The sequence below is a fragment of the Asterias rubens genome, chromosome 2 (genome assembly GCF_902459465.1).
Source record: "Asterias rubens chromosome 2, eAstRub1.3, whole genome shotgun sequence".
Classification (NCBI taxonomy): Eukaryota; Metazoa; Echinodermata; class Asteroidea; order Forcipulatida; family Asteriidae; genus Asterias; species Asterias rubens.
The window spans coordinates 13,197,497-13,209,495 of record NC_047063.1 but is presented as its reverse complement, the minus strand read 5'-3'; the positions used below and the strand labels follow the sequence as shown (position 1 = coordinate 13,209,495).

Genomic DNA, 11,999 nt, shown 5'->3' with positions numbered 1-11,999 from the left:
ACGAGATTTCCTAAGTGTTCAATTTAGCAGCCACCTCGGTTGTAAATATTTCATTGGTTCGCACTCTATACTCTGGAGTGTTTATCGGAGCAACTGTTTCAGTCATTAGCCGTTTGTGTGACAGGTCCCTCTCTCGTCTTTTAAATCAATGCGTAATATTATATGGCAGAGGGGTAAAAAACTCTATCCTAAAGCGTACTTCACAAACTGACAAGCAATTGAAAAACAAAACTCATGTTCTCCATGTTTTATTGGAAAAACTCATGTTCTCCATGTTTTATTGGAAAATTACACCCGAAGAGAATGCCACAAATATTTAAAACAGGCTGGTGAAAATGTGTTGCATATCGTAAACTGGTCCATGGATTATTTGTAAAGGACATTTAGAAAACAAGTCTAGGTAAAAACTTCCAGATCATTGGGTTCTTAGAGAATAAAGAAACATACCAAAAGTAGGGATCTTGACTTAATACCTTTCAACTGAATTCTGTCCTGGGTTCAATTTCATGAATCTGCTTACCACAAAATTTTGTGCTAATGGTGCCATTGAAGCACATATCTCTATCAAGGCCATAAGCACAGAGTTCCACAGTAAGCAGAGTCATGAAATTGGACCCTGCTTTTTAATAGTTTAAATAATTCATTCTAGTGATCTATGACAAGGGGACAAACTTTACAAAGCGGCAGAAATTAACCAACAATTATTTTTTCCAAATCAAGCACTTGTCCATTTTAACAAAGACATTTTTATCAATGATTCACAAGTATGACTCAAAAATTACTTGAAGAAAACTCTGCGACATTCAGAGACCAATTTCCGTGACAAATAGGCTTTGGTGGTTGTGAACCTTAATCATAACACTGCCAAACTACATGGCCATGCAAATCATAGAAATCTGCAACTTGGCTTCACCTATTCTTCAATGCGTAATTTTATTTTATTCTTAATCAAACTTAATCTGAACCCCATAAGAATTGTTTTCATTGAAACAAAAAACATTTTATTTGTAATCTGGGAAAGAATTTTTAAAACAAAAAAAGGCTGAGATTGTGAGATTGATTTAGGCTTGAATCTTGCTCTTTGCTCGGTAGGCAGAATACCATAGTAAGACAGCCAGGACGGATGCAATGACTTCAGTGCCTACCACTGGACCGTGAAACACTCCCTGCAAATATCGAAAAACAAAGTATGAATTGGTGATGGAAAACGGGTCATATTAAATATTGTTAGTTCTTCCAACAGCCGAATGTTGTTTTCAGACTTTGTTTTAGTTTGATACCAATGTAGCTGTCAATCTGCTTTAGAAAGTCCTAAGTCATATCAAGGGAGGTTATGGTGTGTTATTCAGGCCTGTATGTTTCGTTTTTGAAAGGGCAAGGGCACCAAGGCGTTTTCTTCTCGGTAAAGGGCACCCCCCTATGAGGAAATTACATATTTCTACTAGAGCATGGAGGCAATCGCCTTTGTTGCCTCCGTGAAGTATCAGGCCTGGTTATTGCTGAGAGGTCAAGCGCACCAGACTCAAACTCTGGTGTTTCTGATTATTAGAGTGTGGGCTCGAGTCCCATTCTTGAAACGTGTGTACTTAAGCAAGACAGTTGACCATTTTTTATTTGTCCTGCGGATGGGACAAAAAACATGTCCTGTGTGTTATGTTAATGTATGATGAATTCAGGACATAGTCAATTCAAATGTCGTCAAGAAAGTCCGGATTTCCTCAAAGCTCAAAGTCTAAGCTTACCTGATGATTGACATTGATTGTGAAGGCTGGCTTGACTTTAGTAGAATCGTCCCCAGCTCTCATGGCCTGTAATAATTATGAAAATAAACTATTCTTATATAGTATACATCACCGTGAGGTCCCTATGCGCTGTAAGGGGAAATCAACAGTTTTACAAAGTAAACGGTAAAAGATATGCTGACATTCAGGTTTTGAATTGTTCTGATGTAAATATATGAACTGCTGCATATTCGAAGGAACGAGAACTGTACAACTTGGTTTTGATAACTGGGGGAGTCAGAAGGGATTTTTTTGAAGGATGAAAATTGTTTTTTATTCAAAAAGTGATGATGATAAGTATGTATACGGTGTGCCAACAAAATCTTTTAAATTACACATCTATTTTGAACAGTTCAACATTATTAACTCTCTCAAATCAAGGTGCCTCTGGCAAGCCACTAACAGCAGCTCCAAAGTCAACACAATTAAGACAAAATACGATGCAAGGTTTAATTTAGCTTAGCATCAAACAGGATTTGATTAAACGAGTGTACAGTTCGGAAGATGTTTTTGTGTACAAACAATTGTCCCAGCTAAAGAGTTCAGTATCAATTATAAAAAACACAGTCACACATTAAATAATAAGATGTGTAAACAAGGTTTGCGGTGACACCATGTACAAAAATCTCTTTTGTGAGTAGTGGTCAGTGGCGTATAGAAGAGCTGGTTTGTTGTTTGCTCAACGTTTCGATTAGTCTTGGTGCAAGACGTTTCTCGTTCCCTTTTCACGCACATCGCGGCCAATTCACCGACAGCGCGCGCACCGACTCACCTGACTTATAGTCCACTCACCGGCCCGGAGAAACATCTTGGTCCGTTTGCTGATCGCTCGGGAAATTCCGAGCACATTCCAACCATGCCGTGCTGCGCTAGGCCTGCATAACTCTGACGTAGCAGTATCAGCATAATTTCCCACAGTCTTGTATCTGTACGTCTTCGGTGCAACGCAACCAGAAACAGCCATGCTTCCTCGTATGTTAGTTGGTGTGTAGGGCTTTTTGGGTTCGTCTTTTAATTTTTGTAAACATGATTGCTGTAGAACGATGTGGGCTTGTACATTTGGGTTCGTCTTTTAATTTTTGTAAACATGATTGCTGTAGAACGATGTGCGAATTTTAGTTTGCCCTAAAATACGTTTTTGGGGAAGATTTTGAGAATTTTTGTAAGTGCAATTAATTGAGGGGAATGGAATCTAAAAATGTTATGAATGAGGATGTTTAACAACAGAGCTAACAAAAATAGATCGATGTACACGAACATGGGATTTTCTGGCATTTTTAGTCTTAGTCCAAAGGGTAACTTTGTAGGTAAAAATAATTATAGGGTCACAGTGCCTGAAAGTTCTTATTCAGAATGTGCATACAAAACTTCCGTATCATACTCACACAGCTTGGTCAAAATCAACTGGTGGTCGACCACCATTAAATATCTAAGCCTATGAGTAATTTGACACGTCTTCGCGAAGATGAGAAGCCCAGACACAACACCACGTTGGCATTCGGTTGTGTACTGTGTGCATGTGTACAAGAAGGTACATGTACATGTACATGTCAGACATATCCTTTGCCCACGCACTTGGCCACAATTAGACGCGACATGTAATGGAGGAAAATTTTGGCGAACGACTGTGATCAACTGTGCCGTGCAGGATATCTTTCTTTATTTTCGAAATAATGTGCAAATACACCCATACAAGTTACAAGTTCTCTCATCTGCAAATAAAACACTCGACTCCTCGAGTCTTGCCGATGCGGTCAGCAATATTGTTATAGTATTTTTTCATTGACTGACAATTTCTTCCCTCTAACAATCGATCGCAACCGCTGATCTCTAATTAATAATAAAATAAAGATCAGTGATCGCCTTTGCATGCGCAACAAAACGAACATGGTGTATATTTCCCCGGGTTCCCGCCGTAGCATGATACAGCGAGGCTTTTACTCGACACGTCGGGTGCATGCAAGTTACCAGGCTGGCCCGCTTGTCTGTTTCCAGTTGTGCGCGTGCGTAGTATTTTGTTGACCCAGACGTTGAATATGTATGTGAGGTCACATAACTCAAACATGTACACGGACCAAGACGTTTCTCCGGGGCGGTGAGTGGACTATAAGTCAGGTGAGTCGGTGCGCGCGCTGTCGGTGAATTGGCCGCAGTGTGCGTGAAAAGGGAACGAGAAACGTCTTGCACCAAGACTACGTTTCGATCAGTATACTTTGATTGTCTTCTAGAGAATACTAAGATCAAACAACACAATCTTCGGGAGATAGATAAGAACAGAACTTCCCCTTTTTTTCATACCGGTCTATGAAATTTCTATTCAATAACTCACCTTCCTCAGTGCACTGAATCCTTCTTCATCGTAGAATTTCACCTCGTAGTTACCCGATGGGGCATTCTTGTGCTCTTCAGTCCAGCTAACCTGATCATTACAAAAGTAAAGCAAGTCATTATTACTCTATCACTACAATAATAACCTGTTACATCACAGTTTTATGGGGCTAGAGCTTTTGCAGTAGCAGCAGCAGAATTATTTAATAGTCTTTCCGACAACATAAAACAAGTACAAAATGTACAAACAGTGAACTAATTCAGTACAATGCAAAACCACATTTATTTTTGCATAGCCTTCAGTGTTTCTTACTGTGTCAACTAAATTTTCCTTATCATGAAATTACTTGTCTCTAATTTCTTTATATAACTTCTCCATTTTCTTATATAAGCGCATGGAGACTTCTCTTTGAATGTGATTTGCGCTACACAAGAATGGTTCACGTTATCACATTTTTACAAAAAAAAACTATAGAGCGTAGCCTTTATCAGAGGATGAAAACATATTTTATCCAGATTTTAATTATTTCAAACTTCATTTGGAAAAAATTAATACATCAACCTGTTTTTGAAATACGTTACCTGATATTGATTGTCTCCTGATCGTGAAACTGGGAGTTGTTTACCAGCAGCCTCGGCATTCAGGAATAAATTCTGAAGAAATTATAGGGGAAAACAATTATATGATTGCGCTCTGGATTGATTTGATTAGAGCAATTCAGCCTCTATTCCGGGCCTGGTATTTAGTCCTCAACCACTTCTTAAATTAAGTATCACCAAAAAAATACCTTAATTGAAATTGACAATAACCTCAGTTTTCTGATGTGGAGCTCTTTGTTTACAATATGATGTATGTCGGGGTTTATTAACCTTCTTTGTGATTTGCCAGCAGGACCAGTTAACTTGTCATTTTAATTAATAGTTCTGTCAGCTTTTTCACCTGTTGAATATTATTTCAAAAGAAAAGGGACCACTGAACTAGCAGACTGCTTGGAGAGAATTATGATTTGTCCTGAGGCATTTTAACTGACATTTTGGCCAGCCGACTGCTGAATGTGTTAATCAATGCACTTCTGGTGATTTGGTCTTTACCTTGGCGTTATTTTTGCAGTTGAGAGTGAATTCAATCAGAAATACAGTTTCGGTTGAGCTGGATCCATCAGTGGTTGTGTATACCTTGTGGTCTGTACTAGCTCCAATGCAGGTATCACCTTTAAAATAACATAGATTTAAAAAGTGTCTTAAGCTCACATACAGTAGAAGAATACTCGTTATATAGTCGCCTACTAAAATCATCCATTATGATGTTATTATCAGCGTTATAATTTTTTCTAACTTCCTTTATTTTTGTGTTCACTTTTTCTATTCACTTGTCCAGTTGTTGTGTGGGGCAGTCCTCCTTTCTTTCTTCGGAATCCAAATAACATTTCTCACTTTTACTTTTAGTCGCTAAGTGGATAAACACGACGTCATTGTACTTTTACTTTAACGAAAATTATTCTGCCATAATCAATCAGTTAAACAAACTAATTCAGTAACCATACTTTAGCTTACCAAAGATGAAAATTGGACCAGAAACTAGCAGCAGGGCCAGCAGAAAGTGCACACTGGAAGCAGCCATGTTGAAGAGAGGACACGTCGACATTACGCAAACGTTGAGGGCGCAAACAGATTAGTCCAGTGGATGGATCAACGAACAAACAGCCGTTGAATAAATAAACACGTTTTGGAGACGCTCTTTTGTAAAAAGTCACCGACGGCTGTTTTACGAGAGCAATATACGAACAAAATGGCCGAGCCTGAATGTGAGAAAACAATTCTTGGTCAAGAAAAGAAACCGTTTTCATTCGTTTTATTAAAGAAAAAAGATGCGAAAGTCTTGGAGAAGAAAGAGGTCAAAGAAACTGACTTTGTTCATGCGTTAGAAGGAAAGGAAGTTAAAAGGTTGGTGTCAAAACAGAAAAATAAAGTGCATTTACCGGTATTTATTTTAAATCAAAGTTTTTGTTTGGGCTGTTGAGAACTTGAGTGTTGTTTCTTTCATTTCATGATTGCAATTAGACCCAGGTGACTGGTTGGTCTACAGTATGCCATGGCGTTGCCTGTGTGGTTTTGTGAATTGTGGCTGTGCTCGGCAGAGGCTCTGGTGTTTAATTAAGATCAGCAGGTTCAATTTTCAAGTCATGTTATGATGGCTGGTCAATTATTTATAAATTAGGCCTAAAACTAAATATAGACTTCTTGACACTTGATTTGACTCATCATTGCATACAAATGCATTGCATGTATTGTATGTACCAAGTTCATGTAGTGTTCTGTGTGTGTCCGCAAGGAACAGTTCAGGCAACCATTATAATTTGTAAGAGTAAGACTAATAAAATAAGAGAAGTGGATTGGCCAAGTTTCTTTCTGGCAGTGGCTTCTGAATGCGCCACAGCACCTTCCTTGTTCAGTTGTTTGCAAACCCTTTCATACAATTTTTACAACTTTTTTATACACAAGTTGATTTTGGTCTCATAAACACAATATCTCAACTCAAAGACTGTCTGTTTGATAACATGGGCTTTGTTTGAGATGCCCATCACGCCCTTAGCTAAAGCTGTTGCACAACAAAGAAGATCCCCACAAAAATTTAAGAAAGTAACCCAGAAGGCCAGACACAACGAACAACATGTGCCTCTCCTTCGTCACATGGACTCTGTTTCAATTTAAATTGACAGGAAGAAAACAAACAAACAAACACCCCAACAAACAGACAGACTTGGTATTGTACTTACTGCAAAGATTTGTCTGTACCTGAAAAATTAAGATATGGCATCAAGAAAGTAACAGTCTAGAAATCACTCATGAATTACTAAACTTTGATTTTTAAAATTTTATTTACAGCACAAAACCCAAAGAAAAGGAAAAGCTGCTTGTCATCCCGCTGATAAAACGCAATGATTATGGTCGCCATGGAAATAGACAATCAGATAAGAGTGAGAAGTCGGATGACAAGCCAACATCAGACCAGATTGGAAAGCCCAAGGTGCAAGACGGTGAACAGCCAAAATCTGAGATTGGTGAAAAACCGAAGGAAAACAATCTTGAAGATGATGCAGTCAAAGAAATAATCAAAGGTTAGAATTTTGAAATAATATCGTTCATACATGTTTAATGACTGAGGATCATATCACACAAGGCAATTTACAAGCAGTTCACATTTAAACGTTCACATATTTGTCTTGGGGATCGTAAGACATTGTTTTAAAAATAACTCATTATGCTACCAAAGTGGTCCAGTAGCATGCACTGCAGTTAGTTGCTTCGCGCGCATACCGCCGTGCAAAACCTTTGTGTTTTGGCAGCCAGCTAGAAAGTGTATGCAATCTTACCATAACTACGTGTCTTTTTGCCCTGCGAAACTTATACAGTGTTTTTTCAACAGAGGGCGGTTTAAATGTAAACATAGGTCACATCGTCTATATATTGTGCCTCTTGAGACATAGCCCTTAATCTGGTCCCACCCAAATGTCCGGCTCACTCAATACTGTGGTCCATCTTACTGTTAGACACCCTTACCCGATTCAATACTCAATCTCTCAGCAAGGACTATAACTAAGATGAGTATAGTGCTGGGCGAATAGTGAAATTTTGATATTCGGATACCGCTGGCCAACTATCCAAAATTAACCGGATATTCGAATAGTTTTTTTTCGCTGTTCGCTTGTGAATGAGATCGTATGGGCAGATTGATATTAGTTTTAGAGAGTGTCACTCAGTTCATTCATAAAAATAACCGGATCTAATTTAAAGATGGCGATTTGCTTTTTCGTTTGATCGTTATTGACTCTACGTGAAGGAAAACTTTCGTAATCTTTTGAACAAATTACGCCAGAAATGTCATTGTTTTAACTCTTCACGGAGGTGAGCATAGTTAAATACTTAATAGAAGTTTCATAAGGATTCAGACAAAACATTCCTATCAGTTGTCGCCCGACGTCCGCGGATATTCGGATATTAAAAGAATATCCGGTTACTTGGTTGTAATTACAGAACTATCCGATTTATAAATAGGTATTCGCGCCCTATGCGGATATCCAGTTAAGGAAAACCTATTCACCATTAACCGGATATTCGAATAATTCGCCCAGGCCTAGATGAGTAGTCCCACCCTTCCCACTTCCGAGTTAACCTTCTCACAACTCAGAACATATTAGTAATCACCCAGAGGTTAATAACTAACCTACCAACCACCCCCAGGAAATAGAGCCTCCCCTATACACACAGTGCAGCTCAGCCCTACCACCCATCCCCAGGAATTAGAGCCTCCCCTATACACACAGTGCAGCTCAGCCCTACCACCCATCCCCAGTAGTTGGAGCCTCCCCTATACCCACAGTGCAGCTCAGCCCTACCACCCATCCCCAGGAATTAGAGCCTCCCCTATACCCACAGTGCAGCTCAGCCCTACCACCCATCCCCAGGAATTAGAGGCCCCTATACCCACAGAGCAGCTCAGCCCTACCGACCATCTCCAGGAATTAGAGCCTCCCCTATACCCACAGAGCAGCTCAGCCCCACCACCCATCCCCAGGAATTAGAGCCTTCCCTATACCGACAGTGCAGATGAGCCCTACCACCCATCCCCAGGAATTAGAGCCTCCCCTATAGCCACAGTGCAGCTCAACCCTACCACCCATCCCTAGGAATTAGAGCCTCCCCTATACCCACAGTGCAGCTCAACCTTACCTACCATCCCCAGGAATTAGAGCCTCCCCTATACACAAAGGGCAGCTCAGCCCTACCACCCATCATAAGGAATTAGAGCCTCCCCTATACCCACAGTGCAGCTCAGCCCTACCACCCATCCCCAGGAATTATAGCCTCCCCTATACCCACAGAGCAGCTCAGCCCTACCCCTAATCCACATGAATTAGAGCCTCCCCTATACCCACAGAGCAGCTCAGCCCTACCAACCATCCCTAGGAATTAGAGCCTCCCCTATACCCACAGTGCAGCTCAGCCCTACCACCCATCCCCAGGAATTAGAGCCTCCCCTATACCCACAGTGCAGCTCAGCCCTACCACCCATCCCTAGGAATTAGAGCCTCCCCTATACCCACAGAGCAGCTCAGCCCCACCACCCATCCCCAGGAATTAGAGCCTTCCCTATACCGACAGTGCAGATGAGCCCTACCACCCATCCCCAGGAATTAGAGCCTCCCCTATACCCACAGTGCAGCTCAACCCTACCACCCATCCCCAGGAATTAGAGCCTCCCCTATACACAAAGGGCAGCTCAGCCCTACCACCCATCCCCAGGAAATATAGCCTCCCCTATACCCATAGTGCAGCTTAGCCCTACCACCCATCCCCAGAAATTAGAGCCTCCCCTATACCCACAGTGCAGCTCAGCGCTACCGACCATCCCGAGGAATTAGAGCCTCCCCTATACCAACAGAGCAGCTCAGCCCTACCACCCATCCCCAGGAATTAGAGCCTCCCCTATACCCACAGTGCAGCTCAGCCCTACCACCCATCCCCAGGAATTAGAGCCTCCCCTATACCCACAGTGCAGCTCAACCCTACCACCCATCCCCAGGAATTATCGCCTCCCCTATACCCACAGAGCAGCTCAGCCCTACCCCTAATCCCCAGGAATTAGAGCCTCCCCTATACCCACAGAGCAGCTCAGCCCTACCAACCATCCCCAGGAATTAGAGCCTCCCCTATACCCACAGTGCAGCTCAGCCCTACCACCCATCCCCAGGAATTAGAGCCTCCCCTATACCCACAGAGCAGCTCAGCCCTACCAACCATCCCCAGGAATTAGAGCCTCCCCTATACCCACAGTGCAGCTCAGCCCTATCACCCATCCCCAGGAATTAGAGCCTACCCTATACCCACAGTGCAGCTCAGCCCTACCACCCATCCCTAGGAATTAGAGCCTCCCCTATACCCACAGAGCAGCTCAGCCCCACCACCCATCCCCAGGAATAAGAGCCTTCCCTATACCGACAGTGCAGCTGAACCCTACCACCCATCCCCAGGAATTAGAGCCTCCCCTATACCCACAGTGCAGCTCAGCCCTACCACCCATCCCCAGGAATTAGAGCCTCCCCTATACCCACAGTGCAGCTCAACCCTACCACCCATCCCTAGGAATTAGAGCCTCCCCTATACACAAAGGGCAGCTCAGCCCTACCACCCATCCCCAGGAATAGCCTCCCCTATACCCATAGTGCAGCTTAGCCCTACCACCCATCCCCAGGAATTAGAGCCTCCCCTATACCCACAGAGCAGCTCAGCGCTACCGACCATCCCCAGGAATTAGAGCCTCCCCTATACCCACAGTGCAGCTCAACCCTACCACCCATCCCCAGGAATTAGAGCCTCCCCTATACCAACAGAGCAGCTCAGCCCTACCACCCATCACAAGGAATTAGAGCCTCCCCTATACCCACAGTGCAGCTCAGCCCTACCACCCATACCCAGGAATTAGAGCCTCCCCTATACCCACAGTGCAGCTCAGCCCTACCACCCATCTCCAGGAATTCGAGCCTCCCCTATACCCACAGTGCAGCTCAGCCCTACCGACCATCCCCAGGAATTATAGCCTCCCCTATACCCACCAGGCATGCAACTCTTCCGCGTTTCCGCGGAATTCCGCGTTTTTAAAAAACTGATTAGCGCTAAGAAAAACATTCCGCGGTTAGCGCGATCTTAAGACAATTTACAACAATGCATCATAACGCATGGTCTGGCCTCTGCCGCGGCACGCAATCCATTCTACTGCATGGTCAATCTAAAGCCCGCAGCAAGCAATGCATACGTTTACACACTGCGTGCGGTCATTAATAGCCGTGTGTACGGTCAAAAAATCTGGAACAGTGGAACGCACCCCGTGGCGCAGGCGAGTTGTGTGCTAAACCAAGTTATTATACAGCCTTGATATGAGTCTAAGGTCATGTCTTCGTCTGGTCCCGCTATTTTGCAATAGTATACACGTATTGTACATGTATGTATGTGTGTGTGAGTTAGTTACCAAACGTACATGTATACTGCTGCTGTGTGCGAGTCTCACATTGCGCTACGAAACAGTCGCATCTTCAAACGTCCGTCAAAATGACATCCAAAAGAAAAGATATTTTAGAGCGGGATCGAGTGGTACCTGGCCAAATTAAAGCCATAGATAAAGGAGTAAAAAATACCTGGAAATGGTTCTGGTTGGAAAAATAAGACGTAGACGGTAAACTGCTCTCCGAAACCGTCCGGAAAGTGGACAAGCCAGGAATGGCATATTGTGTGATGTGCAAGACGGCAAGCGGGAACAAGTGGCTCTCACCGAACATTGTAAGGCGGCAAAGCATCGGGAGTTGATTAAGTTGAGGAAAACTAACTATTGTTTCCCAGGTAGTTATGAAATTTGCAAAAAATTATTATTCCCCCCCCCCCCCAAAAAAAAAAAATAAATAAATCTGATTTTTTTTTTTTTTTTGGGGGGGGAATAATAATTTTATGCAAATTTCATAATTACCTGGGAAACAATAGTTAGTTTTCCTCAACTTAATCAACTCCCGATGCTTTGCCACCTTAGAATTATGGTGCATACATAGGCAAGGTGTTTTTCCATGTTATTTTAGTTGTATAAAACACTTCACTTTGTCTTTGTCATACATGCTAAGATTGATCCTGAGAGCATAAAAAACCTCAACACTTTTTAGGGTACCATTGTGGGTCTCGAAAAGTTTCCTCTTTTTTTTTCATCGGGCAGTTGCATGCCTGACCCACAGAGCAGCTCAGCCCTACCCCTAATCCCCAGGAATTAGAGCCTCCCCTATACCCACAGAGCAGCTCAGCCCTACCACCCATCCCCAGGAATTAGAGCCTCCCCTATACCCACAGTGC

General features: G+C 42.7%; 2 protein-coding genes across 2 annotated transcripts in view; one reads left to right on the top strand and one right to left on the bottom strand.

The window, feature by feature from the left end:
* Window positions 1-240: 240 nt before the first annotated feature.
* LOC117307402 (translocon-associated protein subunit delta-like) lies at window positions 241-5,754 on the bottom strand. Its single transcript, XM_033792143.1, has 6 exons — window positions 5,664-5,754; window positions 5,202-5,320; window positions 4,692-4,763; window positions 4,111-4,200; window positions 1,743-1,808; window positions 241-1,166 (listed from the first exon to the last, which is right to left on the bottom strand). The coding sequence occupies exons 1-6, from the start codon at window positions 5,752-5,754 to the stop codon at window positions 1,062-1,064; spliced, it is 543 nt and encodes a 180-aa protein (XP_033648034.1). The 3' UTR covers window positions 241-1,061.
* Window positions 5,755-5,898: 144 nt separating this feature from the next.
* LOC117303377 (G-patch domain and KOW motifs-containing protein-like) overlaps window positions 5,899-11,999 on the top strand; it is a 28,716-nt gene continuing 22,615 nt past the window's right edge. Inside the window, exons 1-2 of the mRNA XM_033787554.1 lie at window positions 5,899-6,053; window positions 6,996-7,228. Coding sequence (XP_033643445.1) covers window positions 5,899-6,053; window positions 6,996-7,228 — 388 coding nt within the window. The remainder of the gene's footprint in view (window positions 6,054-6,995; window positions 7,229-11,999) is intronic.